This window comes from Astatotilapia calliptera, chromosome 8 (assembly GCF_900246225.1).
Source record: "Astatotilapia calliptera chromosome 8, fAstCal1.2, whole genome shotgun sequence".
NCBI lineage: Eukaryota > Metazoa > Chordata > Actinopteri > Cichliformes > Cichlidae > Astatotilapia > Astatotilapia calliptera.
Window position 1 is genome coordinate 6,996,159 of NC_039309.1, and position 27,457 is coordinate 7,023,615.

At 42.4% G+C, this 27,457-nt stretch overlaps 1 protein-coding gene across 10 annotated transcripts in view; it reads left to right on the forward strand.

Moving 5' to 3' along the window:
* tanc2b (tetratricopeptide repeat, ankyrin repeat and coiled-coil containing 2b) overlaps positions 1 to 27,424 on the forward strand; it is a 179,024-nt gene extending 151,600 nt beyond the window's left edge. For 7 of the 10 annotated variants that reach the window (XM_026178198.1, XM_026178203.1, XM_026178199.1 and 4 more), the window contains 22 exons: positions 1,096 to 1,134; positions 2,060 to 2,341; positions 2,540 to 2,664; positions 4,547 to 4,778; positions 6,391 to 6,560; positions 6,700 to 6,978; positions 7,477 to 7,644; positions 8,122 to 8,282; positions 8,639 to 8,747; positions 8,863 to 8,985; positions 9,181 to 9,417; positions 9,502 to 9,708; positions 11,873 to 11,966; positions 13,128 to 13,261; positions 13,481 to 13,604; positions 14,254 to 14,429; positions 15,018 to 15,150; positions 16,014 to 16,043; positions 17,277 to 17,368; positions 22,538 to 22,684; positions 22,846 to 22,946; positions 23,110 to 27,424. In XM_026178198.1, coding sequence (XP_026033983.1) covers positions 1,096 to 1,134; positions 2,060 to 2,341; positions 2,540 to 2,664; positions 4,547 to 4,778; positions 6,391 to 6,560; positions 6,700 to 6,978; positions 7,477 to 7,644; positions 8,122 to 8,282; positions 8,639 to 8,747; positions 8,863 to 8,985; positions 9,181 to 9,417; positions 9,502 to 9,708; positions 11,873 to 11,966; positions 13,128 to 13,261; positions 13,481 to 13,604; positions 14,254 to 14,429; positions 15,018 to 15,150; positions 16,014 to 16,043; positions 17,277 to 17,368; positions 22,538 to 22,684; positions 22,846 to 22,946; positions 23,110 to 25,180 — 5,234 coding nt within the window. In that variant the 3' untranslated portion in view covers positions 25,181 to 27,424. The remainder of the gene's footprint in view (positions 1 to 1,095; positions 1,135 to 2,059; positions 2,342 to 2,539; positions 2,665 to 4,546; positions 4,779 to 6,390; positions 6,561 to 6,699; positions 6,979 to 7,476; positions 7,645 to 8,121; positions 8,283 to 8,638; positions 8,748 to 8,862; positions 8,986 to 9,180; positions 9,418 to 9,501; positions 9,709 to 11,872; positions 11,967 to 13,127; positions 13,262 to 13,480; positions 13,605 to 14,253; positions 14,430 to 15,017; positions 15,151 to 16,013; positions 16,044 to 17,276; positions 17,369 to 22,537; positions 22,685 to 22,845; positions 22,947 to 23,109) is intronic. The other 3 variants (XM_026178200.1, XM_026178201.1, XM_026178202.1) reach the window with 3 other exon arrangements.
* Positions 27,425 to 27,457: the final 33 nt, after the last annotated feature.

Sequence of the window (27,457 nt, forward strand, 5' to 3'; positions counted from 1 at the left end):
TTCATTTGGTATAAACGTAGAGCAGCATTTTACCCACTTCCATATGTATCTGCATTTCTGCTGATTGTATAAGACAGAATATTCTCAGCGTAATCGTCACATTTCTTTTTGATTCTGCGATTATAATTAGCATTCCTGGAAAAAGGGCTAGTGCTTGCAACAGCACTTTGAAGTGCTGTGTGGTACAGGACATTAAGAGCAATATCAGCTCATTATCAGCAAACTGAAGTCTTTTAGAAAAGACATACAGCTCTAATGCAACGCTCACTCCCTCCTTGCCCCCTGCATAATTTGCAGCACTGTACCTGCACACACTGAAGAAAGAAATCTGTACACGTTCACCATCTTTCTCCTAATGTATAGTTTCTACTGCTCTGACTCACAGCATGCTTTTTTTTTTTTTTTTTTTTTTTTGCTACTATGCTGCAGAGTGTGAAATGAACTACTGCACTGGCTATTATCTGACCAGCAGCTGTTTCTCACTGCATACTGCAAGAATCTGATTAAACTTTACCCCAGCGTACAACCCAAAACGAAAACCAAGGTGAAAATCAGATTTTTACAGTTCGTTTGAGGTTCCCTGTAATAACTTCAGATTCTGGAATATTTTACGTGAAATTGCAGTTAACGGGCTTCAACACACATGCACATGCGCACATTTGAGCAAAATAGGCTGTGGAGTTGAGGTTGGAGTCTCTCTTCACGGGGTCGAATTACTGCTCGAACTGGATTCAATTACTTTTATGGGGATTGATTGATCTCGCCCAGCGCAATGGAACCAATTAGATTCTCCCAAAAGTGCAAACCCTCTCCAACCTCCCCTCCAGACATGCTGAGAAATGCGCTCAATGTAATTCAAAGGATTTCAATTAGTAATCGACCCTGGTCTGGTGGTTCCCCATATTTCTGACATGATGATGTGCTGATGCTGCTGCTTCCTCCCCCCCCCCCTCCACTGAGTTACACCTTACCCTGTGCTCTGACACACTGCACACCGCTGTCAGTTTCCATTCCTGTCCTCACTGCCTTATTTTTGCTTCTCTCTCATTACCCTCTTTCTTCTTCTCTCTGTCTTTCGCTTGCTGTTTGTCCCAGCTTCTGCAAATAGCACCCATGCCTGGCAATCGCAGTCACGTAAGTTACTTCAACTTTCATTTGCTGCAACAGGCAGCGTGTTCTGCTCAAACTCGCTCTGCTTGCTGGCTAATGCGCTACATGTGCTCCAACACTCTCACCAGCAAAGCGTTTGGATTATTCACGTAAAACTCTAAGCTCGAAATCGGGCGTAGCTGCCAAATGCTGAGATAACACTTAAAGGAGTGACACCGTCTAGAAAAGAGCGTGTTTTTACTCTCAAAACTCCAACCAGTTTAAAAGATGAGGCCTGGGAGATGACACTCAGAGGCAGCAGACTACATTTTTACACAGATTTTTATCACACAGCTTCTGAAGTTCATACCAGATTCATTTTAGCCTCATTAGTCTTTAATGGTCCATATGTTGTGCTGAAAAGATGCCCAACCTCTGCAGGACTTTAGTTTAATTACTCCCCCTAGTGAGTAGAATCAACAGTCGACCATGACTGTTAAAAGCAGTCACTCCCTCGACTTCTTAAAAAATATCTTTGACAACCGCGTGAACTCAAAGATTGTTTTGTTGTAAAATATGGGCTGGTAAGTGGGGAAGATCGACAATAAAATGGTGTGAATAATAAATTCCTGGGAAGTAAAAAGTTGTCATCTTTACGTCTTTAAAGTTAAATTTTCTTGCCTTTAGTGTTCCAGAAAGTGGATTACTCCAGCTACAACTTGTAGGGATAAGTGTGCAAAACGTCAAATCAGTGGTGCATTTACTGCCATATTGTGCACCAATGTGTAGCTAATTGTGCACTAATACAGATGGATACATTGTATGCACCTATATCGAGTTCATGCACGCTGTATAATATATTATTACTTGTATTAACGCAACTACAAGGTGGACTATTATTGCAAAATATTAAAGTAATGACACAGCTTGTCGCTGAAATACCACAAACTCATTCTCTATAACCCCGCAGTGCGTTTTGCTCCCTATCGGCCTCAAGACATCGCCCTCAAACCTCTGCTGTTTGAGGTGCCCAGCATCACCATGGACTCGGTCTTCACCGGCCGCGAATGGCTCTTCCAAGAGATCGACGCCCACCTCAACAACCCCAACGTCAGCACCAACCAGGGCGTGGTGATAGTAGGCAACATCGGCTTCGGCAAGACGGCGATTATCTCTCGCTTGGTGGCGCTCAGCTGCCACGGCACCCGCATGAGACAGATTGCTTCAGACAGCCCCCAGGCCTCACCCAAACGTAGGCATATGTTAATTTTAAATATGGTTTGCCTGGTTTTGACTGCACAATCTTAGTAATCACAAAAAAAAAAAACCAAGCTGACTTCCAGTTTAAAATTGCAGTACTTTGGAAATCTTAATGAGTCTTCAGCCGTTATGTAAAAATATTTCACATATTTGAGCTGCCCTTGAGTGTGTTTGGCTGCCTTGTGTCCAGATGGAGAGGGGCTTCCTCTTACCCAACCCCAGCCTACGCATGGCACCCTCGGAGGAGGCAGCTGTCCCGGGACCCCAGAGATGAGGCGACGTCAGGAGGAAGCCATGAGGAGGCTGGCATCTCAGGTACTAGACACACCTTCACTTTTCAGCCTGCAGTAAACAGACAAAACACAGAAAAAGAATCCGGGTTAAACATTTGTCTCAAAGTATCAAAACACTACAGCTGATTGGTGTGTTTTTGACTTTTCCCCCCTCTCGTAGAGTGCTTTTACAAATGCAAATTATCTATTTTTCAACCATTTGCTTCACAAATAAGTGTGCTTGAAGTGATTGTAATATGAAATTTGCTGCTCTTATTTGATTGCCGTATATTAAGGCAGTGTAAGTGCACAAGCTCAAACCACTCATGTGTATTTCTACCTCCTGGCACTTCCATATCCCCCGACTTTTATTTTCACAGCAAAATCAGTTGCCAAATATTGTGTCAAGAGAATTTGCATGCCTCTGTATTGTTTTGGATTTTGCAAAGCGTATCTGACTACCGAGGGGGAAAAAATTTCTATTCAATCATCTAAATGGTCATCTTAGATTTAAGGTTAGCCTTGAAATTTCCTTGATTTGATAAGATAATTGTCTTTTCATGTCTTAAATTCACATTGTTAGTAGGATAGCCAGTGACATGCTCTTTTGAAAATACCTTTACCGAGTACATGCGCAGAGATGGCTCATGTTCTGTCAGAAATTATGCAGTTTCAAGCTTTTGAAAGAAAGTTTCTTGCTACCAGCAGGCACTCACAAGGGGCTTAGTCCTGAGGTGGTAGAATTCAAAAACAGGTGCTGGAGATAAGCTGCGACTTTGCCTTTGCCCTTTTGAAACGTTCCAAATTACGTGTGTGGCTCTTTGTTGTGGTAAATGCTTTTAAATGTTGAGCATTAACTTCCTCTAACCTGCCCGCGATGTAAACCCTTTGTGATGTGTGAAGCCGGCTCTCTTTCCTGCTCTTCTTCCTGTCTGCTGTTGCACCTCAGTACCCCCTCCTTCCCCTGCTGCGTAGCCATCTGCATCCCCAGTCCCAGCCTGATGCATTATGCAGATGTGTTTAAAAAAGAAAAAACAACTTTGCCAGGGAGCCTTATGAAATATTTATACCTGCAGAAAGCCATTTCCCAGCCAGGCTATTAGATCGTGTTAACTCTGTGAATTAATAATTGAGCTCACTCCCTTTTTCACCCCTTTTGTTTTAAAGCCCTTTATTCCACTGTGACCAAAAATTAGCATTCCATTTTGATTAGTCTTCTTTTTTTTACCCCCTTCCTTTTTTCTCACTGCCCTCTGATCGTTGCCACCGCTTCTGAAAGTTCAAGCTCTTTGTGATCTCTTAGTCCCCTGGAGTGCTCGGTCACACCTGCTGCTATTGTTTAGCCGGCTAACCTCTCAGAAAATTCACCTGCCCTCTGCTATTTTCCATCTCACCATGTGCCTGTGCAAAAATAACTTTCTTCTTTTAAAACTCATTCTTATATTTGCTTAATCAGTTAATTTGAACATGTTTCAAGTACGTAGCTGTGAATTATGACAGTTTAACACTTGACTCCTTCGTACAACAGTCTTCTCACACATGAGCATGCATGAACTAACTCAGAGTCAGTCTCTTTTGGCAGCCGGAAGCGATGAATTATTAATAGCTAAAACCATACAGCGAAACGAGCAGTATTATGTTTCATTATGCTGCAATCATCCACCATGAAGTTGACTCAATCCCAAATGAGTTGTAGCTGTTGTACACCGGGAAAGCTGGCTTTGCACTGACGGAGCCCTGAAAAAAGTGTTATTTCTAAAAGTGTGTCATGTGTCCCCAAGTGCTCCTTGACACCGATCTTGAGTTTGCAATATCCAAAGGTTGCTCAAGGTTGGGAGTACCAGAGGGAAATGGGGAGTGTTCACCTTTACAATTCTCCAAATGACCTGGCTTGCAATCTTCTCCCAACTCTCTGTCGCCCCCAGGTGGTGGCGTACCACTACTGCCAGGCAGATAACGCCTACACCTGCCTGGTGCCAGAATTTGTGCACAATGTTGCGGCTCTCCTGTGCCGCTCACCGCACCTAGTCGCCTATAGGGAGCAGCTGCTGAGGGAGCCACACCTGCAGAGCATCTTGAGTCTGCGGTCCTGCGTCCAGGACCCCCTGGCCTCCTTTAGGAGAGGGGTCCTAGAGCCTTTGGATGCACTTTACAAAGGTGAAGCATTTAGAGTTTGTATTTCTCAAGTATTTCTGCATATGTGGACAGATTAGCTCAACTAACCTAGGGAGAAGAGGGAAAAATATAATTCTGAAAAAAAAAAGGAAAACACTGGAAGATTATTAACTTAAACTATAGCTACCAGTTTGAAATTGCAAAAAATTGTCACTAAACGTAATAAATAGCTTTAAGTGTAGTATTAAGTAAAAGTAGTGGACAGGTGGTTGAAATTGAGTATGTCTTTCTTTATATTTTACTTCCAGTTAGCCAGTTAATTTTAAAAATGATCTTGAGCAATAGTTCACCAGGTTTTTTGATGGTATTTCAAAAATGTTCTTTGGACATTGGCTGCTTTTATTCATTTTCAGTCCAGTCCTTGTACATGAATCATTTTCAGATCAATGTTTATTTTTAAGCCACTTAACCCTGACCTATAAATCAAGCATTAAAAGGGCACCAAACTCAAAGGAAATAGGCAGTAAACAGACAGCTTAGCAAAGAAAATTTTTTAAATTGTATCTTTAGGCACTTTGTTGCCTGTCACAAAAAACCTGATTTTCCTCTGTTTTTTTAGTTGAATCTATGAAAAATGCCAAATATAACAGTTTGACAGGCATGAAATAGTATTTTTGCACCACCAAGGTGATTCATAAAGACCTATTAACAGGAAAAAAATGTCTTATCTTGGCATGCTATGAACAATTTTTTTTAGGAAACTGGGCAAGTGGAGTACAACTGGCAGGTTTGACAGGGCCTTTAAGGTAGGACAGATTAAAGAAAGGCTGGGATAGGTGGTTTAAAATAGTAACCATTACAATTCAGAGAAAACATGCATATTGCACTTGATCTGCTCTATGTGTTTGACAACATTATATTGTTAAGGTTTAGAGCAGCTACATTTGAGATGTCTGTAAGCTCCATCTTTCCCTTTCAGACATTAGTAGTTTCACTTCAGCTGTTTGAGGTCCTGAGCTGTTTATAATACATAAAAAGGTTCATCTTTTTATTACATGTTTTCACTTAATTTTCTCTGTAGGTCTAAATGTGTTGATAATTTACATATTGAGCTGTAATTTTTAACAAGTTAAAAGTATTTTTCTCACAATTCAAACTTTGTGCCCTTTCACAGTCTAATTTATTCCCTGACTTGACACATTGGTTCAATATTAATTTCCTTATACTCAAAGTACTCACAGCATAATTATTACCATATCAAATTTCTTTCTCAGTGCTTGATCTTCAGTTGTGTTGTGGGCTCGGGAAGATATTTCAGTCAGGACAACTGTAGTCTAGAAAAAATTACATTTCCTTCTTTAGTAATGAATATTTTGGCAGAATGGTTCTGTTCTGGGACCTCTGTTAAACTTCCTCATACATACATGGAAAGCCAGGGCTGAGGAGAACAGCAGCAAGACAGATGAAAGGAGAAACTGGGGTGGAGGAGGTTTGCAAAGTGGCTTGCACAGGGAGCAGCAGCTGTAGGCAGGTTAAAGCAGCATGCTTTTTAGCTGCGCCATAAGGTGATGTGGACTCGATTGCAGCAATTGGGGCTGAGCTTGACTTCATGGCCTGCCTGAACTTCCTCTAACCTTCACCCCGTGTTTTTCAGAGAGGAAGATTAACTCTGAGGAGGATCTCATTATCCTCATTGACGGCCTCAACGAGGCTGAGTTCCACAAACCAGACTATGGAGACACCATTGTCTCCTTCCTCACCAAAACCATCAATAAGTTCCCTCCCTGGCTCAAACTGGTGGTCACAGTCAGGACCACGCTACAGGTAGAAGTCATACCATCTTATTATTTATTTTTGACCTCTATATGAGTTCCTGTACTTGTGAGTATCTACAGTTTAACAGTATCGTTCTACCAACGTCATGAAAAATGACTTCCTAACTGAAATCATTCTGACTCTCCAGGAGATCACCAACGCGCTGCCTTTTCACCGAATCTCTCTGGACAGCCTGGAGGAGAATGATGCCATAGACCAGGACCTGCAGGGCTACATCCTGCACCGCATCCACAGCAGCCCGGAGATCCAGAACAACATCTCGCTCAATGGCAAGATGGACAACACCACCTTCGGCAAGCTCAGCACCCACCTCAAGGCCCTGAGCCAGGGATCCTACCTGTACCTCAAACTCACCTTTGACCTCATTGAGAAGGGCTACCTTGTCCTCAAAAGCTCCAGCTATAAGGTATAAATTTGTTATGGCTTTGACACTTATGCTAATATACCTAACCCGACACTGACCTCAGAATTAATGAAGTCTGTGCATGCACGTCACTTATTATTTGCAGATGCACTGCTGTTTTTGTTTACCTGCACTCTGACATGCATTGTGTAGAAGTACTTTCAAATAACTCTGTTTTTGACAGTCTGAATACAACACATCTTTCATAAATTATGCATTTGAAATGTTTTGTTGTAGTATTTCATTATGAAATATTTTATCTCACGGCCCCAGATTCATTTAATTTCATGTATTCAGACAGGCTTCCAAACTTTATTTCTTAAAAAAAACATTAAAAAATGACATCTGATAAATCCACATTCTTCTCTCTAAGGAAGAGAAAGTGGAATAGTTGAAGATGGGCTGTACAAACATGATCCATTATTCATGTGGTGTAGGGTTATATCCAGAGGAAATCAGCATTACAAATCAGAGTCCCTCCTTCCATCCTTCCTTCCTCAGGTGGTTCCAGTCAACCTGGCTGAGGTATACCTGCTGCAGTGCAACATGCGCTTCCCCACACAGTCATCGTTTGAACGGGCGCTTCCCCTGCTCAACGTGGCTGTGGCCTCGCTCCACCCGCTGAATGATGAGCAGATATATCAGGCCATTAACGCTGGTTCGCTGCAGGTAAGCTATTCCAAAACACACAACACCTCAGACCTTTGGACCTTCTAGTGAGGCCGTCAGTGGAAGAAAACGGTGTTCTTGTTGATATTAAAACTAGACATCCTGTTAAGGGGCAAGGAGGAAATAAAATTCAGCTTTGATGCTTTTTATTGTTGATGATTAATTAAACACTGCTGGCTTCTGAGTAGGGGTAGACGGAAAATAACCAGTTTTCTTTAATGGGTTTCAATATACAAATATATTGAAAAACTTCAAAATTGCTGAAATACTATTATAGAAGGAAGATTTTCATGTCTTTAAACATTAAAACATCATCCTCTTATTACTCATATTTGTGGTGGTATTTGTGCAGTATTGTTTGCTTCCCTGACTGATATCGACGTCATCTAGGCAGCAAATCCTTCAGGACATAACTGTTGATAAACGCATGCTTTTGATCTCCGATCTTTAACATTGAGACCATGTTTGTGGTGACAGGGCACCCTGGACTGGGAGGATTTCCAGCAGCGTGTAGATAACTTGTCGGTCTTCCTTGTGAAGAGGAGGGATGGCACCAGGATGTTTGTTCACCCCTCCTTCAGAGAGTGGCTGATCTGGAGAGAAGAAGGGGAAAAAACAAAATTCCTGTGCGACCCTAGGTGAGAAGGGGCAGGCAGACATGAGAAAAGAGACTCTCCCCATCATGATTGCTGAAGATGATCGTAAGAAGGTTTAATAAAATCATAATAAAACAGAGGTTTATTAACCGGATTTTGGGGAACATGTGAACAGCTTATTGGATTTTTGGGGAGAAAGCTGTGAAGAATTCACAGGCAGTATTCTCATTATATTTAAAATTGCATCTATAGTGTCACATAATCAGAATCTTTAAATGCAAACGTCTCTGTTTACACTTTATTTTCCTGCATTATAATTATAAAACTCCACAGATAACAAAATGTTATGACCTGATGACTCAGTCTCAAGTATTGAAAGTGTTTTTCTGTCTCCACAGGAGTGGGCACACCCTTCTGGCCTTCTGGTTCTCTCGGCTGGAGAACAAGCTGAACAGGCAGCAGACGATTGAGCTGGGCCATCACATCCTCAAAGCACATATCTTCAAGGTATACTGTTGTTTGTCCTCACACTCGTCTATAGATACACACATACACGCCCCCACGCAGCTGTGGTCTAGCTCTGCAGTAATGAATATTTACACACTGTCTCTCTCTTTTCAAGGGTCTCAGCAAGAAAGTCGGAGTTTCCTCATCCATCTTGCAAGGCCTGTGGGTATCCTACAGCACAGAGGGTCTCTCAGCTGCTCTTTCTTCACTCCGAAACCTCTACACTCCAAACATCAAGGTACAGGTGCTAGCACGGCTGAGAGGAGGATATTCAAAAACACTCTGGATACTAAAAAATGAAAACTTCTCTGACTATGCTTCAAAGAGATCTGCCTCTCTCTGGACTGAGATGGTTTGAATACCCAAAGTCATAGTTTGCAGTGGTAGCTTTTCCTCATATTTCTTTATTTTTGTCTTTAATCCATTTGTTTAGGTGAGCCGGCTGCTGATGTTGGGCGGCGCCAATGTGAACTACCGTACAGAGGTGCTGAACAACGCCCCCATCCTCTGTGTCCACTCCCATTTGGGCTACATGGACATGGTGGCTTTGCTGCTTGAGTTTGGCGCTTCTGTTGACGCACAGTCTGAAAGCGGCCTCACGCCGCTGGGCTACGCTGCTGCTGGCGGGCATATGACAATTGTGACTGCACTCTGCCGCAGGAGAGCGAAGGTTTGTGAACGGAAATGGCAAGGGGAAAAACTGGCCTGATTTCCATGTAACATGTTTTTGATCAAATCTATATCCTGCTACCAGGTGGACCACTTGGATAAGAATGGTCAGTGCGCGCTGGTTCACGCAGCCCTCAGGGGCCACATGGAGGTTGTGAAATATCTTATCCAGTGTGACTGGAGTATGGGGTCGCAACAGCAGTCACCGCAGACTCAACAACAGTCGACCTTCACCAAGAGTCACGCAGTCCAGCAGGCTCTTATCGCTGCAGCCAGTATGGGATACACAGAGGTACAGCAGGGACACATGAATGGGGACGAATTTGGGTTATTATGCCACATAAATGGTTCTTCAAATCTTAACGTGATGATTAAAACCTGGGTACTCAAGCCTAGTCACCTACAGACAGATTTAGACTTGCAATCAATGCATGATTTAGATTTCTGCAGGAAATCTACGTCCTAACTCATGATGTAACTGAATGTAACCCTTCTGAACCCAATGCTGCAACCTTCCATGCTATTCAAGTTGTTGCGGACTGCATTGACCCGACATGTGGTTACATGTCTCGGTATGTGTACGCCAGGTTACGTGGAAAGTTGCGGTTAAAAGGTTTCGTTATGTTGGAAGTTACAGTGTAGGTTTCCTGCATAAGTCTAAACCATGCATAAATCAGGGAAACAAACAGAGGGAAAGGCTTAAAGCTGAGATGGTTTACATGAGAATCGTACTTAAGGAAAACAGGAATCTCAAACTACATGTTTTTGTTATTTAACTTCTTTAATTAAGTACTTTATTTGTATTTTTTTTTTTTTTTCCATTTTTGAAAACAAGCGTTAACACATTTTTATTATTTTATTATCAGAGTGTCCTCCAGGACATTGTGAAATGTAATAATAAATATCTTTGAAAAACTTTTAATAAGTTAAAGTTGACAGTCAGTTGTTGACTATATACAGACACTGATCAAACTTTTAGCCTGCTGCATTAAATTATAATGCATATGGAACTTTGATGTTCTGGAGCCTAACTGGACCGCCTTAAATTTTAATTGAATACCACTGCTGTTCAGTTCCTTTGAGCTTATTTCTATTATTGACTATTTTCATTTTGTTGAGTCTCTGTATTAAGTTGTAATAAAAAAAAAGTGACATAAAATGCTAGAAGTACTTGTTATTGCACCATTTTTGTGGCTTCATGTACAGCATTCACACCAATGGTGGTGGTAAATCAGATTTAGTAACCTTGTAAAAGAAGCAATAACTATAGAATTTCTCATTGAGGCTTGTTCTGCTGTGTAAGCCATCTGTTAAAGATGCTCTCTGTAGTCATCACTTGTTGGGGGAAGAAAAGGAAGGTTACATTAACTTTTACACATTTGAAGTCACTTAGAAATGCCACTATTTTTTAAAGTAAGGCTATTAGCATTATATTAATCAGAAATGTTGTAAATGGTGAACAATGCAGTCACTCATTGCTATTCATTCATTCATTCATTCATTTGCTTTTTGATACACTAGCCACAGATATACTTTTTCAAACATCACTCCTGTTTTTTGTTTGTTTTTCAACCCCATTGACAGTTTTATGGTGTTAAAATTCCAGCTGATCATGTTAGCTCAGCTCAAAATTCAGATTTCAGAGTACAAGTTCAGTTTTTATAGGTTTGCTGTCCCCTTAGGAATAATTTTCTTCTGGGACTTTGTTTTCACACAATAGGATGTGCTACTCCCTTCCCAAACCACCACAAAGTTAATCAAGCTGCCAGCTGAGGCCTGTTAGGAGTTTATTTCTCAGATTGTGATGTTCCTATCTTCTCGCTCAGTTATGCAGCGATGTCTTCCACTTCTTTCTGTTTTGGGAGGGGAGTAGTACAGACCGCTGTATGAGAACTGAAATGCGGTTCATTTCTGAGAACTTAATTAGATTCAGAATAAAGAGGCTTTTGGTCTTTTTAAGAGGGACAAGAAAATGATGCTCCGAATACTCAACTGTCCAAATGTGCCTATTTAATCAGCAGAACAGTTTTCATATTTAAAACTGGATAATTGGATAAACATACAATAGGTTACACAATGTGTCACTGAAACATGGGCGTGATGATTGCTGATAATTGGCCTATCTGGTATGTTTGTGTGTAACTACCAGCTGTTAATCACACGTACCTGCTGTAGGGTTTGGAGAAAAAGCACTTTGGACATTTTTAAATATATGAATTATATGAAGTTAAGCTGGATGGTAAATGTAATGCGATTCCTAATGTCAGCTCACTGTAATATAAATATATTCTGCAGTTGACTGGCAGAGATCTGGTTGTCAGCACTGTTGCTGATGACTTGTGTACAATCCGGTCTCTCAGATCAGATTACAACAGATTTAAAGGGTAGGAGATTTCGCTCTGTAAGAGGAAACTTGGACATTAATCAGTGCCATCTTGAATCTTATTCCCCATCAGATCGTGTCTTACCTGCTGGACCTGCCAGAGAAAGATGAAGAGGAGGTGGAGCGGGCTCAGATCAATAACTTTGACACTCTGTGGGGAGAGACAGGTGGGAATCCATACTGTAACTGAGCATTATGCATCTAAAACCACCAGTTCAGAATAACAGATGACTGTGAATGCTCATGTTAAATCCCCTGTGCAAATGCAAAGATGTATCATCGTTTTTTCCCCATAAAGTTCAGACTGATGGAGTTTCTGTGAGAGGGTTTTTCACTGCGAGGCAGAGCGCTGCAGTGCGGATGTGGGAGATGTTTCTTGTGTGTCTGCTGCTGGCTGCTGCTGCGTCAGACGCTGATGACAGTGCAGTGGTGTCATTGGAGCATAGACAGGGCTGGGCCCACACAGGGGAGAGGAGGGGGGCTTTGACTGAGCTCTAGGGTGCTTAGAAATGACTAGTCTGATTGCAGGATGTTGAGAAATGTAATGTATCATTATAACCTAGAGCTATAAAACCTCATTGCAATCTTTAGTGCCCCTGCTACAGTTTTGGAACGACTGTCTTCTCACTGTTGAAGAGGGGGAGTCATTCAGCTCTGCTTTCATTGTTTATAAGGGTTCAAAAGGGTAACAGCTGTTCTGGCACATGATTTCCAATCCCAGTGTTACTAGATAGGTCAAGTGGAAGTATGTTAACAGCCTGAGGGAGACTATGCATATTGACACTTAGAGTTTATGATATACCTAAATGTTTCTCCAGCAAAGAACAAGTAGGTTGAAGCTGGGCTCACACTACCAGGTCTGCTGCCGCTCTGATTCAGTCTGCTGAAATGATTTCAATTACATCTCTCCTCTCCTCGTCACTTAAAGTACCTGCGTCTTATGTACATTAAAGCAATAATCAAGTCAGTATGTGTAAGTGTAATCTCTATGAACCTAAAGCTCGAGCTTCATACTGGTCTAAACTCTCTTTCTCACAGAGAGAGGATATCCTTAATATGGTCATCGGGCTCAGCAGTCTCTCAAGTCTGTTATTCAAATTAGAATAAAGTGAAAGGGAAAGGCGTTCAAATGGCTTACTTCAGACAGAGGATGAATTAGGGGCTCAAGTCCCAGCATGAGATTAATAAGGATTCTTTTGACTTACTAAAAAACGAAGATATGCAATTATGCAAAAAAGTATGGAGTTGGAAATGAGCAGATGATAATATGCTAATTTTGTGCTCCTAACTAGCCATAACATCACACGGTTGTGTATCTGTGCATTCAGCTCTAACTGCAGCCTCTGGTCGTGGGAAGCTGGAGGTTTGCCGTCTGTTACTGGAGCAGGGTGCAGCTGTGGCTCAGCCCAACAGGCGAGGCATCGTCCCACTGTTCAGCGCCGTCCGGCAGGGACACTGGCAGGTCAGTGGCCACCTGATCCTATTTGCTAAATGAATATATTTTGCTTTGAAAACTTGCAAAAAAATGAAAAATTTGGATGCATCTCATTAGGCTTTGGGAAAAGCTTAATTTTCCCTGCTGTTGCCTTATCTAACTGTCAGAGTAATAGTTTTAAAAATGAATTTCTAGCTGCAGTTTTCGTGTTAACTTATCTCTTTGATGTTGCATTGGGTGTTGCAGATTGTGGACCTTTTACTTACACATGGAGCAGATGTGAACCTGGCTGACAAGCAGGGTCGTACGCCTCTGATGATGGCCGCCTCAGAAGGACACCTGGGAACTGTTGAGTTTTTACTAGCTCAAGGTGAATAAAGAAAAGAACTTGAAAGCAAATTGAAACTCAGTCAGGTCAATGTATTTAGCTAAAAAAATACTTCTGTCACAGCAGGAAACCGATACAACATTGTAATTGTTGTTGGGAAGTGTTTGTGCACATCTCTCAACAGATCTTCTGAACTCAAATAGTGAAGGGAAGAAATATGTGTCGGTATTTGCCTGATGGTCATGCTAGCACTGCTAAATGTTTCTGTATTTGGACTGGGTGCAAACACAAAGTTGTATATCAAAGTCAGACATGATGGATGGCAGGAGAATCAGATTTGACAGGTCACAGGAGCCAGCGAAGGATAAAAGAAAATCCCCTTAAAATGGAAAAGATTTAAAGCAAATATATTTGCCTCAAATTGATTTGAGATTACAACACAAGAATACTGACTGCACTAATAAAACTGAACCTAATTACGGTTTTCAAATTATGTTTACTGTAATTGGATCCAAATGAAATCAATGGCAAATTTACAAAATCAATCAAAAGTAATACAGCAGTTAGTTATTAAAAAAACAGAGACGCACAAATACAAACCAGCCAACCACAGATGGAGATTACTCTGAGATGGAGTACAAAAATACGCTTGGCTGCGTCTCACTGTTCCTGCTACTGTTTCCCGTCCCAGGAGCCTCCCTGTCATTGATGGATAAGGAGGGTCTAACTGCTCTGAGCTGGGCGTGTCTGAAAGGCCATTTACCTGTTGTCCGCTGCCTGGTGGAGAGCGGAGCCGCCACTGACCACGCGGACAAGAACGGACGCACGCCCCTCGACCTGGCTGCCTTCTACGGCGACTCTGAAGTGGTATGTAGTTAATGTGGAAACCAAAGGAATGCATATACGACACCCATACGTAGCTCGTATGTGTCTGAGCAGGTTTTTATATTGCTGACATTGATTTAGCAAATTTGTAACTAGCTTAGCTATTTCTATGGTAAGCTATAGAGTAGTATGATTTCTTTTTTATAGACAGAGGTGTCAAACATAAGGCCAAGGGGCCAGAATGGGCCTGGCAAAGACCCTAATCCGGCCTCACTGGGCATATTTCAAACATTTTAAGGAAAGCACCAAATTTTGACTTTTAAGTATATTTTCACAAGTTCTACAACATTACCTTTACTGATAAAGACCTCCCAAATGGTCATACATAATAATAATAATAATAACTATCAGCAATTTGACCTACAGTAACTCGTCTTGCTGGATCAGACCACACCAGCCTTCACTTCTCACGTGCATCAGAGACTCCTTGGCCAACCATGGCCCCCGTTGCTGGTTCATCACTGTTCCTTTGTTGGCGTAATGTACAAGAGAGGCTTTGGAATCCTGGATGATATGTCTCTCTGTCCTTCTCTTTTTTGCTCATTCATTCCATTTTCTTTGTCTCTCCAGGTCCAGTTCTTGGTGGACCATGGGGCCATGATAGAGCACGTAGACTACAGCGGGATGCGTCCTCTGGACAGAGCAGTGGGCTGCAGAAACACGTCCGTGGTAGTCGCCCTGCTAAAGAAAGGAGCCAAGATAGGTAAGAGCAAGTTGACAGAATTAAAGAACCTATTATTTAGCAAACAGACGAGGGACTCTTAAGTGCAGCACCTTTGTTCTGTAGCGCCACATAACAGCATTATTTGCCTGCTGTGAAATAAGATACAATTGGAGATTGTATTTTGGCTGAAAAGGTCATGCATCGGCGTTTAAGCATGAGCTGCATGAAAGACTATAAAAGGAGAATTCACAAGATGATTGTGTACACACTTCCTGCTGGTCATTATAGAGCACTGTAGTACTCCAGTGTAATAAGCCATGGATTCAGGTTTGTGTCTCCATGTAGCATAAACAACTTCCTGCTACTGTATGCCATCCCACCCCCCTGGTGCTGCTTCTCCACAGCTATTTATGGCTCTGATGTGTTTCTTTTTATTGTACTACTGTTGCTGTTGTGTTGTTTTGCTTTCTCTCTCTCTGTCATGTTCTCTCAGCGCCTCTGTTTGTCTCTATCGCTCACGCTATCTCCCTGTTTCTCTCACAATCACGTCCCCTCTCTCGATTCCTCTGCGGTTGCTCAGAGACAGGTTGTTATTAGCGCTTGTGGTGGTTTCTTTTTGTTTTTTTCTTTTGTATCTTTTTGCTGAGGCACTTATCTCCGCTTCTCACTGCTGCTTGTATTCCTTTTCTCACTTCTCTTCCTCCTCCACCATCATCACCTCTCTTCTCTTTCACCCTCCTGCTGTTTCTATCTCTTTCTTTCCTCTCATTCCTACGCACTCCCACACCCCTGTTTCCCTGCAATCCTGCCCTCCCCTTCCTACTTACACTCCATCCCTTGCTCATGACCTCCCTCCTCTTCCCCTCTTACTCCTATCCCCCCGCCTCTCTCTCCGGCCCCAGGATGTCAGACGCTGCCCAGTCGGCCCCGAGGTAAAGCCAAGGCTGTCGACTTCTCACCCTACCAGGCATTTTGACAGCTCTATCTCCTCTCTCTGTGTTGTCTGTGTCGTCCTAAGTGTCGGCAGGCGAGCTTAGCTACCAAAAACCTTCCCAAACTGACAAATAATAACATGCAAAGGTATTAGCACTGACAGAGACGCAGTCGGGATTGCCTAGAGGTAGATGCTAACGTTGAAGTGGTTAATGACAGCATGCCCAGCCTCCAGCCTGTGACGTCGTATCAAGGTGTTGACCCTCCATCCCACAGATGCATGACGGAAGCCCACAGTAACTCTTGCGTGGTAGTGATTTAGCGTCACTGCATGTATTTGTAATACCTCTGTGCCACCGCCACCACAGACTGCAGTGATAAACCATCCTCCAGACGTTTTGTCAGTGTCAGCTAGGCCAGGCAGCAGCATTCCCACCCTCACCACCAGTTCAGGGGACAGCTCACGCCTGCAGAGCCCCGTTTTATCCCTCCTGCTTGCCTCTTTTGTTTTTCCCGTAACTGCCCCTCTGTCTCCTTGTGCTAAATCCTCCTCCTTTTCATCTCTGTGGTGTGTGCACATGTGTCAAGGATTGCTGTTGCGCAGATACAACAAAGACCGTTTCAGTCAAGGGATTGTGTTTGATTTCTCAATCATTTTTTTCCCCTGTTAGTTTTTTTTTTCCCCGTTTGATTTTCTTGCTTTTTAATCACGTCTGTGAATTACTGTACACCTGCACTTCTTAACAAGACAGAAACTGTGTCTTAGTAGAAAGTCATGACAGTATGCTTTGATTTAATTTCTCTGTATACACATCTACACTAGGTTGCCTGGGCCAAAACATATTTGCAGATATTATATAATTAATTGTTAAAAAAACAAAATAAAAAGCCACTTTTCACAACAATGACAATGCTAATTTTTGTACGACAAATAAGCACTTTTAAAAAATTATTGGCAAATGGCATTTGACCCAGGCATGATGTCACGATGGTGACAGTGCTCTCGAGATGTCAGGATAGTTTTTTATTTATTTTTTCGTAATCTTTCCTCTGCAGTGGATTGCCTGTCTTTTCTCTTCCATTCCTCCATTTTGACTGTTGTCCTCATTCCTGTTATTATTGTTGTGTGTACTGTGACTCCCAGTCGCTCCTCTCCTCTTTCTCCTCCTGCTCCTTCTCTCTGCTTATTACTGCGTGTCTTTCTTTCATCTGCTCCCCCCTTTGTCACACAGGTCCAGCCACGTGGGCTATGGCCACCTCCAAACCCGACATCATGAACATCTTACTCAGCAAACTCATCGAGGAAGGAGACAGTTTCTACAAGGTCAGAGAACAGGCTGTGCACTCAGCAGCTCAGATTTCATACTGTGAATGAAAGATGGGTTATGGATATCCTTTATATGCAAGTTTAAAGATGCCTTTTTGGTAAAGTCATAAACTCCCATTGAAAAATTCTGATCTTTGTGTCGCATATCTGGCTATAAATCATATCCATATTAGAATATTCATAAAGCCAAAGACATTATTTAAATAAGATCTCAGTAGTGTTTGTCCACAAATGAATTTATATGGCTAATTAGATATTTTGCAATTTATCCATCTAGATTGTTTTGGTGCACGTTGCCCAATTTTGGAAGCTAGTACATGCCTATCCCCCATCTTTGTGAACACGAGAATGAAATGACGTAGGAGTTTCAAAGGAATACTATAGATACATCTTCTCAAACATCATAGGTGTGTTTGACTGTCTGTGACCTTGACTTGAGTGTCAAGGTCACAGAGTTTTCTGAAAATACTGTGAACGCGATAACTTGAGAAAGACGCCATCTTGGATTTTCAAATTAATATCATAGATCCATCTGCTTGGAGGGTGAGGGGTAGCCCACCAGTATTTTCTAATGTGTTATAGGTGCTTAAACGGTACAAATGGACTATTTTAGCCTGTGATGTAGTCGCTAGAGAATATTATGGTGCAAAAATATATTGGGCATAAGTTTTGTGGATATAAAATACATATCATTGGGAAATTAAAATCACACTATGTTCTTATAAGGTGTTACAAGTGGGTATTTTAAACCTCTTTTTAGGTGGTTGGGAAAAATGATGACATCATAATATCTGGTTTAGAATAGAAGATGAAGTGCCTACGTGCTCTTTATGGTTCTTCAACTCCTGATCATGTCGGGGAAAATTTGCATTGGCTATTTGCTGTAATGATCTTTTCTTTCACTTAAAATAAATGGAATTAAAGAGGACCCAGCTTACGGTGCTAAAAGTGGAAACAATGCTAAAAAAATAACTTAGCAGAAATGTCTCTTTCCAGAAATCAGTTTCTCAAAATAAATCGAGAGCAGTTTTGTTTGGGGAAACCGCTCAGATGCTTGACTGTAATGCCGGCTAGCTGCATGCTTCTTCTGGCTGGTCATTGTAGTTTATTAAAAAGAAAATAGCTCCTACATAAAACAGCTTACACCAAAATGTATTAGACGATTTGACTTGGTGCAATTTATTTATTTGTTGTTTGGTTTCTGGAAAGAAACTAAATGTATTTTAAGAAGGTAGAAATCTTCTATTCTGTCTATTCTACAAAACTTGGCAATTCACAACAAAACCATCCAGATGGACATTTTGCCTCGATTGTTATTTCTGTTTCAGAGTATTCCTATATTTTTACCTAAAGCTTTTTTCAAAAAGTTAGACCAGCTAGTTACATCGTTTTTGTGGGGAGGGAAACACCCCAGGGTGAGGAAATCATTATTACAGAGACTGACATTTGATGGTGGTCTTGCCTTGCCTAACTTTTTATTTTACTATTGGTCCTCTCATGTTCACAAATTGACCCATTGGCTTGAATCTCAAGACCTGCTGTGGTGCAAACTGGAACGCCTGTCGTGCACTTCCTCATCCTTAGAAGCTTTATTATTCTCTCCACTACCACTTAAGCCTTCTCATTTCACCCAAAATCCCGTGGTACAGTCTAGCCTAAGGGTCTGGTCACAATTCAGGAGTCATTTTAAGTACATCTCTGCATCAGTACACATGCCCATCACGCAGAACCATCTGTTTACTCCTGGCCTCATTGATGGTACCTATGTACAGTGGAAGCGTCATGGTATTAATACATTTAAGGATCTCTATAAAGATGGCACTTTCTTAACTTTTTTAGACCTGTGTTCAGAAACAAATCTTCCGGCTACCAATCTATTCCGTTATTTTCAGGCACGGCATTGCACTTCTGCTCTCTTCCCCTCCTACCCTCTTCTCCCAAATGTCCAACCATGGGAGGAATTCTTATCCCTTAAACCCAATAAGAAGTCAATTATATCTTTAATATATAAACAACTTATGGATTTAAATGTCCATTCCGTTGCTAAAATTAGGAGGGCTTGGGAGCAGGAGTTAGGAATAATTTTTTCGGATCAGCAATGGGAGAAAGCAGTATCCAATGTCCGTTATAGTACGTCCTGTGCCAGGTTACAACTCATCCAGTTCAAGGTGTTGTACAGGGTTTACTATTCAAAGTCTCGTCTGTCTGAGATTTACCCACAAGTGATGGATCAGTGTGAGAGATGTCATGCCACCCCATGTGACCTAGGCCATATGTTCTTTCTGTGCCCAAGACTCCATGGCTTCTGGAGTCAGTATTCAGTTATTCTTTCCAAAGCTCTTGGGACCCAAATCTGCATGGACCCTTTTCTAGCTGTTTTTGGGCTTCCAGTCAACACTGGTCTAACCGACCCTACACACTTCAAAATATTAGCCTTTACATCACCTTTGGAAATCTTCAAAGCCACCTTCAGTTTCTTTTTGGTTTAGAGATGTGATGTCATCTCTTAAATTGCAAAAGATAGGCCTTGTGGCGAAGGGCAAATACAAAGAATTTTATTCTATCTGGGGCCCCTTCGTGGACTATTGCAAGTCATTAAACGCTCTACCAGCTGATTAATATCATGTCTCTTCCCCCCCCCCCCCTTTTTTTTTTTTTTTTTTTTTTTTTTTCCCCCCTTTTGGGGTTTGTGTTTGTTTTGGGTTTCTTATTAGGTTTTGTTTTGTTTGTTTACTTAAGCGTGTGTGTAGGTGTGCCTGTGTGTGTGTTATTGTGTCTGTTCATGTAAGAAAAACTAAAAAATATGTGAGGGGAACAGATTGTGTTGTCATTGTAAACTACTGTACACTTGTCTCTCAATAAAAATATTAAAAAAAAAAAAAAAAAAAAAACCATCCAGATGGATGAATAGCACTGCAACAGTACTTGGAAAAAATGATTTTGGAATTTGGGTGCAGTGATTAGTCCAGCTGGCTCCGTACAAGAAAGTTCCTGATTCAAAATAACTGATTGTAATCATGTATTGGGTGGAAAATAAATGGTTACCAGCTGAAACATCAAATATCTGAAGAATATGAAGTTTTCATGTTATCCTGTGTGGGTACTTCTTTGCACAGTCCAAATACATGCTTGGTAGGTTAATTAGTGAACTTGAAAGTAAATTAAAACAAAATATAATTTTACATTAAATAAAAAAGTTTTAAACTTAATTAAAATAAAACATGTCTTAAATTAAAATAAGTAAACTGTAATGTTTATTGCTGCCAAAAAACAAGTTAAACACATTTGGACAGTGAAGGAATGTCAGGATTCTTGCTCAGAAAAAGGAGCTGATCAACATGCTCTGAAGTCAGTTCCAGTCCACAAAAACTTTTTTTGTAACAAAATATCGATTTCTGCTGTCCCTGTATCGATACATTATTAGCAAACAAAATATCACGATACTACACAGTATCGATTTTTTCCCCCACCCCTAATATATATGTGTGTATGTGTGTGTGTGTGTATACAGTGGGGCAAAAAAGTATTTAGTCAGCCACCGATTGTGCAAGTTCCCCCACTTAAAATGATGACAGAGGTCAGTAATTTGCACCAGAGGTACACTTCAACTGTGAGAGACAGAATGTGAAAAAAACATCCATGAATCCACATGGTAGGATTTGTAAAGAATTTATTCATAAATCAGGGTGGAAAATAAGTATTTGGTCAATAACAAAAATACAACTCAATACTTTGTAACATAACCTTTGTTGGCAATAACAGAGGTCAAACGTTTACTATAGGTCTTTACCAGGTTTGCACACACAGTAGCTGGTATTTTGGCCCATTCCTCCATGCAGATCTTCTCGAGAGCAGTGATGTTTTGGGGCTGTCGCCGAGCAACACGGACTTTCAACTCCCGCCACAGATTTTCTATGGGGTTGAGGTCTGGAGACTGGCTAGGCCACTCCAGGACTTTCAAATGCTTCTTACGGAGCCACTCCTTTGTTGCCCGGGCGGTGTGTTTTGGATCATTGTCATGTTGGAAGACCCAGCCTCGTTTCATCTTCAAAGTTCTCACTGATGGAAGGAGGTTTTGGCTCAAAATCTCACGATACATGGCCCCATTCATTCTGTCCTTAACACGGATCAGTCGTCCTGTCCCCTTGGCAGAAAAACAGCCCCATAGCATGATGTTTCCACCCCATGCTTCACAGTAGGTATGGTGTTCTTGGGATGCAACTCAGTATTCTTCTTCCTCCAAACACGACGAGTTGAGTTTATACCAAAAAGTTCTACTTTGGTTTCATCTGACCACATGACATTCTCCCAATCCTCTGCTGTATCATCCATGTGCTCTCTGGCAAACTTCAGACGGGCCTGGACATGCACTGGCTTCAGCAGCGGAACACGTCTGGCACTGCGGGATTTGATTCCCTGCCGTTGTAGTGTGTTACTGATGGTGACCTTTGTTACTTTGGTCCCAGCTCTCTGCAGGTCATTCACCAGGTCCCCCCGTGTGGTTCTGGGATCTTTGCTCACCGTTCTCATGATCATTTTGACCCCACGGGATGAGATCTTGCGTGGAGCCCCAGATCGAGGGAGATTATCAGTGGTCTTGTATGTCTTCCATTTTCTGATGATTGCTCCCACAGTTGATTTTTTCACACCAAGCTGCTTGCCTATTGTAGATTCACTCTTGCCAGTCTGGTGCAGCTCTACAATACTTTTCCTGGTGTCCTTCGAAAGCTCTTTGGTCTTGGCCATGGCGGAGTTTGGAGTCTGACTGTTTGAGGCTGTGGACAGGTGTCTTTCATACAGATGATGAGTTCAAACAGGTGCCATTCATACAGGTAACGAGTGGGGGACAGAAAAGCTTCTTACAGAAGACGTTACAGGTCTGTGAGAGCCAGAGATTTTCCTTGTTTGAGGTGACCAAATACTTATTTTCCACCCTAATTTACGAATAAATTCTTTACAAATCCTACCATGTGAATTCATGGATTTTTTTTTCACATTCTGTCTCTCACAGTTGAAGTGTACCTCTGGTGCAAATTACTGACCTCTGTCATCATTTTAAGTGGGGGAACTTGCACAATCGGTGGCTGACTAAATACTTTTTTGCCCCACTGTATATATCATAAATGAAGGATAAGCCAGATGTATCTTTTTGTATTTGTCCAACAGAAGGGGAAGGTGAAGGAGGCTGCACAGCGTTATCAGTACGCTCTCAAAAAGTTTCCACGCGAAGGCTTCAGCGAGGACCTTAAGACATTCAGGGAACTCAAAGTATCGCTCTTCCTCAACCTGTCCCGATGTCGAAGGAAAATGAACGTAAGTCAGCAGAAAAGCAGCAACAGTGAAAAACACTAAATTGTTAAAACTGAAGGATGTTACTAAAGCCTTTGATGGTTAATGATACTATTGGCCACATGTCAATTTCTCTCACTGTTCTGTAGTGTTCATTATTCTTCTCCTGTGCTTAATCTCTCCAGGACTTTGGGATGGCTGAGGAATTTGCTACTAAAGCGCTCGAACTGAAACCAAAATCTTATGAGGCATACTACGCCAGGGCACGCGCCAAGCGTAGCAGCAGGTACACTCATTTTTATCCTTGTACAGATCAGAAGAATGCTTTCCTTTTTCCTTACCCCTTTCTCCGTGGTCTTCCTTTTTAAAGGATCTCTATATTCCTCCCCCAGATTTTACAGTTTTGCGTAATTTACTTTATTTATTTTATTTATTTTCTATTATTTTAGACAATTTCCTGAAGCCTTAGAGGACCTGAATGAAGCCATAAAGCAGTGCCCCAATAACAGAGAAATCCAGCGGCTGCTCCAGAGGGTGGAAGAGGAATGCCACCAACTTAACCAGGAGGAGCACCAGCAGCAGGACCTGGAGCTGGAGCCTCCTCCCTCACCCCCTCCTACACCTCCCCCAGAAGAGGAGGAGTCCCTGTCTCTGTCCATGCCTCTCCCCCCTCCACCAGAGCCCCGTCTGGAAGACATGGAGCCCGTACAGGACTTGTTTGAGGATGAGGACTACCTGGAGCAGGAGCTGGAAGCTATGTCGATGGGTCTGCCCCCACCTGAGTCCCTCTCAAATCCCTCCAGCCTTCCTATAATTCAGAGTCCACCCCTCTCCCCCACACATCCAGATCAGATTTACTTGGCTGGAGGCTCACCCATGGGCCAGCCCTATGAATACCACCCCACCTCTTCCTCCATGTCCTCCCCAACTCGGGGCTCCTACCAGCCCACGTCACCCTCCCTCTCTCCAACACATCAGAACTCCCATTACAGACACAGTCCCCCTCACACCTCCCCAGTACACCAGCCATCCTACCGCTTCAGCCCACCTCCTATGGGTACCGGGGGTCAGGGGATGGATCACCAGAGCCCACCGCCTTCCCCTTTACGTCGGGCTGCTCAGTATAGAGCCAGTCCACCGTTAGAAAGTGTTTGTCTGTACAGGTCTCAGTCTGGGTCACCTGTGCGCTATCAGACAGAGCAGCTTCCTGGAAGACCCAAATCTCCCCTCTCCAAGATGAGCAGCCAACGTTCTTTCCAGCTGAGTTCACAGCCCTCTTTATCCTCACAACACCACCAAGCCCAAGGCCTCCGTCTGCAGCCTTCCATAGCCCAAATAGTCCGCACAAACCAGCCCAGCAACGTAATGGGAAATAGTAGTTATGGTGGCCAGATGGGCCACTCCATGGGTGGTCGCTATCAAGGGGGTTCAGTGGATGTAGAGAGCCGCTTGGTGTACCAACCCTCACTGGATGGACGGTCAATGTCCCAAGTCCAGGCCAGCCTCAGTTCTGGGGCCCTCTGTCAGCACGGCGGCCGAGGAGGGGTTATGGAGTCGAGCCTGTTGAAGGATGAGCTACCCCAGCGCCCCTCCTCTGCCTACCGCGCCAGCAGTGGGGGCCCAGGGGGCATCCGTTACAGCCAGACACCTCAGATAAGCCGCAGCCAGTCAGCCGCCTACTACCCAGTCTCTGAACACGTTCTTGAGCGTGCCAATGCTATGCCCCCCTGCCAGCTGGGCTCTCCCGAGATCCCCCATATGGTTAGACGCCCTGTGAGTGCCAATACTACTGAAATGAAGCAGCATGTGCCCACCCCTAGGCCTCTCATCCATTCTCAGAGTGTAGGCCTTCGATTCTCACCTTCCAGCAACAACATCTCAACTGGATCCACCTCGAATTTAGCCCCGGGTTTCAGGCCTTCCTCTTCCATTCAGCAGATGGAGATTCCCTTACAAGCCACATACGAGCGCACCTGTGATGACATCTCTCCCATTTCTCCCTCCCAGGGTGGTGGGGGGTTGTATCAGGGAGAGACCACTCGCTCCCGCAATACGCCTTTTATGGGGATCATAGACAAGACGGCTCGGACTCAGCAGTACCTGCATCAGCCCTCACGGTCCAGGGCAATGACATCTATGGACTCTGCCATCAGCCCCACCTCCCCCGGTCAGCTGGTCCAGCAAGGTTCCACCTACAGTCCCCCCGCCTCACTGGGTAATATCGCCTACTACAACAAGACCAACAACGCCCAAAACGGACACCTGTTAGAAGAGGATTACTACTCCCAGACTCAGCCCCCCTCTCTGGGAAAGCTGGCCAATGGCTCCCGTGGCAGTGGGGACATCCTGGAACGGGTCAGCCAGGTGCCCACCTACCCAGACGTGAAGGTGGCGAGGACTCTGCCCGTGGCACAGGCCTACCAGGACAACATGTACCGACAGCTCTCGCGTGACTCCCGGACCCAAGGCCCCACCTCCCCCATCAAACCAAAGAGACCATTTGTGGAGTCGAATGTGTGATGGCCTGTCTGTGATTGGATGGTTGGACTGGGCTTGTTAGTGGAACTGAGAGAGTAAAAAATATTTAGCTCGACAGAAGATGTGATGGGGTGTGTGTGTGTCATGGACGAACTCATCTCAACGAACTCACTAGAGAAAGAAAACCACAAAGCCAACAAACACACTTTAGGGTATTAGACATTATCTTATATGAAAAACATAACGATGAGAAGTGATTCTTTCAATATCATAATCTGCAAACAGGTAGGATAACAGGAGGATCGCAAGTTCTAATCTAAATCAGAGACCAGTTCACTTCCGACACGTGGCACATTGTCCCCACGTGTGACCACATCAGGTGGGACTCCAAGAGTGAAAGTACTACCCATCGGACTCTACTTGTGGACTCTGTATCCATCTTCTGTTCTTTCAAAGTGTGCTCTTAACCAAGGTTGCTAGTAGGCTCTATTCTATGTAATACAATATTATATGTTCAATACTGTACATTGCTCAGAAAATACAAATGGCTCAACAACTCAGTACTTAGAGAAAAATGACAATATTTATAATTAAGTTATATATTGTACATAAAAAGAAAACAAAACATAGTTTGCATTTTGAATTTTATTCTGTTAACCCTGCCTCTGTGTCACACTGCAAGTCATACGGATGTGGAAAACCGACCGGTGGACAAGGGACACAGACAAACTTTGACTGATGAAGTTACCTCTGTTGTGTCAAAATAAAAAGAATTTTGCTATAATATAATGCAAGCGAATGTGTCAACCTGCAGATTATTTTTTGATAGATTAGTTAGAAAATGATAAAGTTATCATTCCCACTTCCCCAGCAACATCTTCACAACATATTTTGCTCTATCAGCAAACCAAAAGAGTTTAAGGAGAAAGCAGAAGAGCAACAAATCTTCACCCTCTTTTAAATGATATCAGTCGATAATCACAGTAATTAAATATGTATTGTCTGTCAGGCAATAATAGCAAATTATTTTGGCTGCAACTTGTCTTTCACTCAGTTGGGTGCTTTTATCAAATGGCAGAAAAATCAAAATCAAAGTTTGCCTCTGTCCCTCCTCCGTGTGAGCGATGGTGGAAAGTACTCAGCGACTAAAAGCAAGCAAATGCATACACAACCACTGTTACCAACCTTTCCCTTTCTTCTGCATTGTTTTTATGATTTCTTTTAAATCATAATGCATTTTTATTCAGCCACTTCTGCACTAAAATGCCTGACAAGGTCTTAACTAATGGTGCACTTTATGTATTTTACTTACTTTGTTGTTACGATTGTTACATTAGGAGTAAGTGAAAGTGGGCGTGTGATCCGTCAGATCGCTGATCAGTGCTAACCAGACTACGACAGACACTTATTATGTGAATTGCTATTCAGTGGTGAGTGACAATGTTCAGAATCTGGGATGATATATAAACTTTCTAGCACAAGAGGTATGTATTGGCTCAGATATTTCACTCTGTCCAGTTCAGGTTTGTTAGATAGTTTGTCTGTTTAGAGAGGCAAATCATACTTAAGTAACTCCACCTCATAAAAATATATTCCTCTAACTCTAAATCACTGGTTTTGACACCATGTCCACTGGCACACGTCTTCTAAATAAATCGAACCTACTGCAACAACAAAAGCCTGAGATTTCAGTATCCAGGAGCTCTGTAATTTGGAGTTTGAGTCATAGAGATGATGAATAATGAAAATATTGAAGTAATTTATATATGTGGGAATGATTATAGACTATTTGTCTGTAACATTTTATTTTGGATGTCTGATAAAGAATAAATGGAGACAGTTGTCCTCAGTTTCACCTGCTACTGGAGAGAAGCCCTACTTAACTTTACAGAAATGAAGGTATAAACTGTATTATACTTAATTTAAACAGGACTTTTTAAGTTGAGGTTATTTGAGGGTGTATGGTTTCAAGCTATCTGTGTATATTAGTTCGCTGTAAATAGTCTGATGCATGTTCTATTCTTTCCATGACCTCAAGCAGAAACATGTATAGCAGTGTCTCTGGTGTGTGTGTGGTACAACGTTTGGATTAAGATGAGGAGACTGCTATCCCCCGAACTTATCCTTGTCATTTTCCCTCAACCACGCCAGACAAAAAAGTTCTTTTTATTTTATTTTAACATATTTGCTTGCTGAGCAGAGTTCTCTTGTCTGTAAATGTGAGCTTTCAGATCGCTGTGAAGTTTAATTAAAAACAATAAAAAAGAATGTGTTTTTATCTCATGATAACTGATTGTAATCTGTACAGTCGAACATATG